Consider the following 7500-nt stretch of genomic DNA (forward strand, 5'->3'; position numbering starts at 1 on the left):
TCTCTCTGTCCTTTATTCTGATTCATTCTCTCCCTCCTGTCTATTCTCTCTCTCCCAGACTTGCCTCCATGCAGCGCCTACAGAGCAGAGAGCATGTGTGTGTGTGTGTGTGTGTGTGTGTGTGTGTGTGTGTGTGTGTGTGTGTGTGTGTGTGTGTGTGTGTGTGTGTGTGTGTGTGTGTGTGTGTGTGTGTGTGTAAATACATCATTCACATTTATGACATCACCTGACAGGGACTTGGACAGTAGTGGATTGTTGAAGTCCTTAGTGGTGGCTCTCCACACAATGAAATTAACACTTCTGGTTTAAATACACCACCGGCTTGGGTTAACCCTCCACTTCATCTCTTCCTGCGCTGTGGTGAAACCATCCCAACACCAACACTACAACAGAACCTGAAGGTCCCTGACACCTTAATCTCTGTCTGACAGAGAGAGGGGGGAGAAAAGGAGAGAGAGAGAGAGATGGAGGGGGTTGAGAGAGGGGTACTGTGCAAAAGAAGAGAGTGTGTGCTCTGTCCTTCCCAGTCCTAGCCAGTCAGACACCACACATCGTAGAGAGAGAGACTCCATCTGGACCAGCTAAAGTGTCAGTGGGGTCCTGATTACAAGGTAGAGGGTGGTGTTGAGGGAGAAATGAGGGTGTCTCTCTCTGTCCCTCTCTCTTCTCCCTCCACTCTCTCACAGAGCTGTGAATGGAATGCACACAGATACGCAACACACACCTCTGTTTGTCTCAGACGTCAGAAGGAACCACACCAATTGGCACTTAGGAGAATTGTCAAACAGCAGACAGTACCACAACTCATATAGGAAATAAAGGAAGTCACCTTTAAGTCTCAGGAACATTAGTCTAACTTTAGTTTTTGTAGTAATTGTGTAGTAATTTAGTAGTAACTAGAGCTCACCAGAGAGAGAACATAGAAGAGTGGTGTGAAGTTGTATTTTGAATCATTCTGAAATAACACTATGTATACTTGGGGGGTTGTGTATGGATAATGAATGGTTGAATGGGTCTAATCTAGCATGTCTACAGTTAACAAACTGTGTCTGGAGAACCCATTCTAAATAAAACCGCTGAGTTACATTCAAATCAAATCTATATTGTAACTTTCGTTGAACACAACAGGTGTAGTAGACCTTACTCTGAAATGGTTACTGACAAACATTTAACCAACAATGCAGTTTTGAGAAAATACCTAATAAAGTAAGAGAGAAGAATAAGAAATAATCAAAGAGCAGCAGTCAATAACAATAGTGGGGCTATATACAGGGGGTACCTGTACAGAGTCAATGTGTCAGTGTGGGGGGGGCACCGGTGTCCAGGTAATTCAGGTAATATGTACATGTAGGTAGAGTTATTAAAGTGATTATGCATAGATAATAACAGAGAGTAGCAGCAGCTTAGAGGAGGTGGGGGGGGGCAACACCTGTGTTTGACGTGGTAACTATGTACAGTAGTGAACATTGGTATGTCCAGCACAGTCACTGCTGTCCTGTTGTGCATTTACAGGACCTGAGAGAGAGAGAGAGAGAGAGAGAGAGAGGGGGGGTTGAAAGAGAGAGAGAGAGAGGGGGGTGAAAAGAGAGAGAGAGAGAGAGAGAGAGAGAGAGAGAGAGAGAGGAGGAACCTGCTATACTTACAATACACAATACAACACAGATGTCCACAACGTATACTTACCATACCAAACATGCAACGACTCAGACACCATAATGACTCACACGTTTAATGACTCTGGTTTCAGGTCATCTTTACAGAAGGCTGATCTTTTGTATCTCAAGTCCTCCATCTGGTGGTTAACAATTCAACTGCACTCAGTCACTACAGACCAGTCACCAGTTCCAGCATGCAGTTTAGCAGACAACTAAATTCACTAAATACCTGTAAATAAATTAAACTCTCAAACATGTACATTAAATATTACCAGTCCATGTTGTAAAATCTTCAATCACGGTCAACCTTCAGCATGACATTATCTCAGTTTAATACATGATCTCTGTTGATGATCAGTATTTCACAACCAATAACAACAATATGAAAGCAAGATGTTTCTTTGATGATCTTTTAATGTCAGTTTGTTGCATATCTTCACATCAGCACCAATAATGACAGACGTTGTGTTGTACATGGTGTCCTCCCAGACCCAGTAGCATGTAGAACATTCACTGATAACAGTTTAACACAGAGCTCTGTAGCTCAATAGTCAGATCAATATCATGTCCTTGTTTCATGTTGTAATGCTGCAGACACTGTCAGGGACATAGACAGGTAAACGTTGACACTAGAAAAGGACATTCTGACAAGGATTCAAGTTATTCACAATTACACTAAAGTCAATAGTTAATATTAGAAGATGAGGTTTTCCTTAACCCAGCCACATTTAGTGTCCAGAGGTTTTCCTTAACTGGTGAACCAACCACATCTAGGGCCCAGAGGTTTTCCTTAACCCAGCCACATTTAGGGTCCAGAGGTTTTCCTTAACTGGTGAACCAACCACATCTAGGGCCCAGAGGTTTTCCTAAAGATGTGACCCAACCACACCTTGGGCAAAGAGGTTTTCCTTAACCCAGCCACATTTAGGGTCCAGAGGTTTTCCTTAACATGTGAACCAACCACATTTAGGGCCCAGAGGTTTTCCTTAACTGGTGAACCAACCACATCTAGGGCCCAGAGGTTTTCCTTAACCCAGCCACATTTAGGGTCCAGAGGTTTTCCTTAACATGTGAACCAACCACATTTAGGGCCCAGAGGTTTTCCTTAACATGTGAACCAACCACATTTAGGGCCCAGAGGTTTTCCTTAACTGGTGAACCAACCACATCTAGGGCCCAGAGGTTTTCCTTAACCCAGCCACATTTAGGGTCCAGAGGTTTTCCTTAACATGTGAACCAACCACATTTAGGGCCCAGAGGTTTTCCTTAACTGGTGAACCAACCACATCTAGGGCCCAGAGGTTTTCCTTAACCCAGCCACATTTAGGGTCCAGAGGTTTTCCTTAACTGGTGAACCAACCACATCTAGGGCCCAGAGGTTTTCCTAAAGACCAGGAACCACCCTAGTCATAGCCCTAAATGTATTACATTTAGAATTGTTCTACAAACACAATTAGTTGCTACACATTAACAAATATTAATTCAGCATCGCAATGAAAAATATAATATGTACAGAGGGATCTGTTTGCAGAACAAGAGTTTTATTCACAAAAAGTAAACATATGAGTTTGCATTACAGAACAATTATTTTGTAGTTTTACACATCATTTCATGCAATTCTATAGAACATAATAAATTGGGTCTCCCTGGAGGTCAGGGCCCCTGGGCACGTACCCTGCATGCACGGTTAGTAATTCAGTCATGATGACTAGTTTAGATAGCTGGCTAGATTAACTAGACTAATTAACCAATACAACATGTTTAACTGACATGGGCTGACACCTCTGATTGGCAGATCTGAACACCTGTGCTTTTGGCATCACCAGCTGATCCAATAGAGAAGTACAGGTAGAGAGTCTCAGTGAATGTGTCTTTATGAGTGTAGATGAGTGTCATGTCTTTGGAGTCGTAGAAGGACACCTCCCCCTGGTCGTAGTCCAGCTGCACTCTGATCCTCTGGGGTTTCTTCTTCAGGAGGGTCTCTCCCTTTCCATTACTATACTTACCACTATTCAGCAGTAGAGACCAGATTCCATACTCTGGTGATGAACTCACCTTCCCCTTCCTGTCAACTGACTCTTTAGCCACGCCCATAATCCAGTCAGGATGGTCCCCCACCTCCACCTCCCAGCTGTGTTTACCTGAGCTGAACCCCTTAGAGCCAATAATATCTGCATACTTCATGAATCTCTCTGGGTTGTCAGGAGCTGCTGCTTTGGGCCAGTTAGACTCACACTGGTCAGATCATCAGACAGACAGAGCCAGGAGGATGCAGTGTTGGGATCCAGAATCACAGGAGCTTCAGAACAAAGAGATATTCCACACATTATACCATGTAGTCTCTTTTCATATACACTAACAATACTATTTCAAATAGACTACTTAATTAAACCTATCTTACATTATTCTAGATCATGTCCTCTCCTATCCAGTACTCACTGTGTTTGATGATCTCCTTCATCTTCTCCCAGACTCTGAACTTCAGGTTTCCCAGGTGTTTGGCCACATCTATCAGCCCCCCTGACACCAGCTGTGGATCTGGCATTGTGCACTGGGCTCTGGAATAACATTCAGGAGTCAGAATGTCTGTGGGGTTGGGTTCACAACCACAGAGAAGAGAGACGAGAAGCAGATCACTTACCTTTCCTTCATGGTCTTGAAGTTCTGGAAAGTAGAGTATTTTGCCATCAATATTATTGATTTATCTATACATCTTTGAGTTAATTTATAATGTATGTCTGAGAGAGAGCCGTCCTTACCTGCAGGAATGAGATGTCTTCATCTTTCAGCTCCCCCTCTATGGCTCTGATTTTGTCTGAAAGTGATGATATCGCTCTGTTCATCTGCTCAGTCTTCTCCTTCATCTTCTGATTCTTCTGCTTCTCTTCCTCTTTCAGAGCAGCTATCCTGGCCTCCTCTTCTTCTCGTAGAAACTGGTGAAGTTTCTCAAACTCCTTCTTAATCTGCTTCTCTGTGTGCTGGGCCTGGCTCTGGAGACAGTGAGAAGAATAAATAATTATACAATTATTATCAGAATTAAGTCCTACATGTAGGCTACAATTGAAACAATACATGCTGTGCTATTGTAACTTTACATAATTTATACGAACCTTAATGTGCACTGCTGTTTGATCACAGGTTTGTTTAACTTTATTAAAGACCTTCAGCTTCTCCTGTAAGGGCTTCAGGTCAGTCTGGAGTTCCTCCTGGAATGAGTCGTGTTATGTCATGAATCGTGTTCTGGAGGCAGCTCTACGGAGTGGTCACTAGCTGGCACAGCCACAACGTCATAAAATCGGATTTTAAACCTAACCCTAACCTTAACCACACTGCTAACTATAATGTCTAACCTTAACCACACTTATTACTCTATTGTCTAACCTTAACCTCAAACTAAGACCAAAAAGCAAATGCTTCTTTTAATTCATTTTTAAAACATAGCCAATTTTGCCATTGCAGCTGGCTCATCTAGTGGAAATCACTCAGTTCTGCCTCCAGGGAAAGATTCATCTTTCATTCATGACAATGAAAGTAAACCTGTAACTGTACAGTTTATCTCTACCACTGCAGAGACATTTGTTTTAAGTTTCATGGTCAGAGATACACTATACGTTTTCACTCAGGATCTCAAACACTTCAATTTCATACCAAACAGTGATTTATAATGTATCAGAATCTGAAATTCACAATTATTCAGTCAACACAATGTGTAGAACATCTATTATCTAAATGAGTCAGACTCATTAATAAAACATTGATAACTTCATGTTCCATAGTTTGAGTATTGCTGTATCACATATCAGAATCTTCCTCCTACCTTGTGATCCTGAACAGCCTCATCTACAGGGATACAGTCATGATCTTTATGTTTCCTTGAGACCTGACACACCAAACAGATGGGCTCTTTATCCTCCAGACAGAACAGACTGAGTTTCTCACTGTGTAGACTGCAGAGCACCTTGGACCCTGTGGTTGGATCTGTCTGTCTCCTTTCCCATAAGGCCTCACACAGGTTCTTTAGAGAAAGGTTTATAAGGGGCTGATCCTTAGACGATCTTCCCCTGCAAAGTGGACATTCCCGAGATTCCTTATCTTTCCAGCATTCCTTTAGACAGGCTTGGCAGAAGCTGTGGCTGCATGACAAGATGACAGGATCCTTAAAGATGTCAAGGCACACCGTACAGGAGAAATCCTCCTCTGGGAGAGACAAACTAGAAGCCATTTTCTCACACGGTGTCACTCCCTGTCCTGGTATGAGATCTGAAAGTTACTTTCACTTTTAACAAATTCATCTCTTAAACGGACACATTGAAATGTAAATGAAGCTGAATGTAAAGTTCACCGTCTTGATGATATTACCTTGTGTTGGTTGGTTTAACAGCCTGATATTTCAGAACAATCTAAATAAAATCCCAGTGTTGTTGTGTGTCAGACAGACGTGAGTCCTGGAGAGTTATTAAAGTTACAGCACTGAGATGAACTTTAGTCATCATGTGACTCGGGGGTGGAGGTTACTGTGAACCTGGGAATACCTGTTTGAATATTTAACCTGCACCCAAGAACAAACAGGGCCAATGACAGATGACTTCTGTCCTGTATGTTTAAAATCATCTTTATATTTCTAATCCATGGTATAACATAACAAATGATAACATCAGCCATTTAAATTGACAAAAGTCTTCTGTCTCAAATTATAACATCAGCCATTTAAATTGACAAACCCCTTCTGTCTCAGCCTCCAGTATTTATGCTGCAGTAGTTTATGTGTCAGGGGGCTGGGGTCAGTTTGTTATATCTGGAGTACTTCTCCTGTCCTATTCGGTGTCCTGTGTGAATCTAAGTGTGCGTTCTCTAATTCTCTCCTTCTCTCTTTCTTTCTCTCTCTCGGAGGACCTGAGCCCTAGGACCATGCCCCAGGACTACCTGACATGATGACTCCTTGCTGTCCCCAGTCCACCTGGCCATGCTGCTGTTCCAGTTTCAACTGACCTGAGCCCTAGGATCATGCCCCAGGACTACCTGACATGATGACTCCTTGCTGTCCCCAGTCCACCTGGCCATGCTGCTGCTCCAGTTTCAACTTCCACCTGACTGTGCTGCTGCTCCAGTTTCAACTGTTCTGCCTTATTATTATTCGACCATGCTGGTCATTTATGAACATTTGAACATCTTGGTCATGTTCTGTTATAATCTCTACCCGGCACAGCCAGAAGAGGACTGGCCACCCCACATAGCCTGGTTCCTCTCTAGGTTTCTTCCTAGGTTTTGGCCTTTCTAGGGAGTTTTTCCTAGCCACCGTGCTTCTACACCTGCATTGCTTGCTGTTTGGGGTTTTAGGCTGGGTTTCGGTACAGCACTTTGAGATATCAGCTGATGTACGAAGGGCTTTATAAATACATTGGATTTGATTTGATTTTCTTTTCTTTTATTTAAAAGCAGAAAAGTCTAAATAGTAAGAGTGTTTTAAATACTTTGTCCCCTGAACAAGTACAGATAGTTTTTTCCTTCATATTGAGTGAATGTAGAAAACATGGTCAAGTGAAAGAACTATCAATCATTGACAGGGTGAGGAGATTTATAGGGGTAATTTAAAAGAAAAATCTCTGTTTGTCTGCTTGTTTATGGAACTTGGAGAGTCAATGTTTTTATGGCATCTTTAGTGTATTTCATTTGGAGCATTTGGAGAAATGGGCAGGTCTCAAAACCAAATTAATGGGAAACACAGACAGGTAGGCAGCACATAAACTTGAGTTACAGTAGTTGCTGCCTATCTCCTAGTACTAGTGAAGATATGAGCTGTATAAATGCATTGTGTTGTTACCATTTACAACCTGCAGGGTTTATG

At 42.3% G+C, this 7500-nt stretch overlaps 1 protein-coding gene across 1 annotated transcript; it reads right to left on the reverse strand.

Moving 5' to 3' along the window:
- Positions 1-3175: 3175 nt before the first annotated feature.
- Positions 3176-6150, reverse strand: LOC115124899 (E3 ubiquitin-protein ligase TRIM35-like). Its single transcript, XM_029654394.2, is given in 7 exon segments — positions 3176-3883; positions 3886-3954; positions 4095-4213; positions 4297-4319; positions 4415-4645; positions 4766-4861; positions 5473-6150. Coding segments are annotated over 7 exon segments (1410 nt in total). The 5' UTR covers positions 5878-6150; the 3' UTR covers positions 3176-3416.
- Positions 6151-7500: the final 1350 nt, after the last annotated feature.

Source organism: Oncorhynchus nerka, linkage group LG16 (genome assembly GCF_034236695.1).
Source record: "Oncorhynchus nerka isolate Pitt River linkage group LG16, Oner_Uvic_2.0, whole genome shotgun sequence".
Classification (NCBI taxonomy): domain Eukaryota; kingdom Metazoa; phylum Chordata; class Actinopteri; order Salmoniformes; family Salmonidae; genus Oncorhynchus; species Oncorhynchus nerka.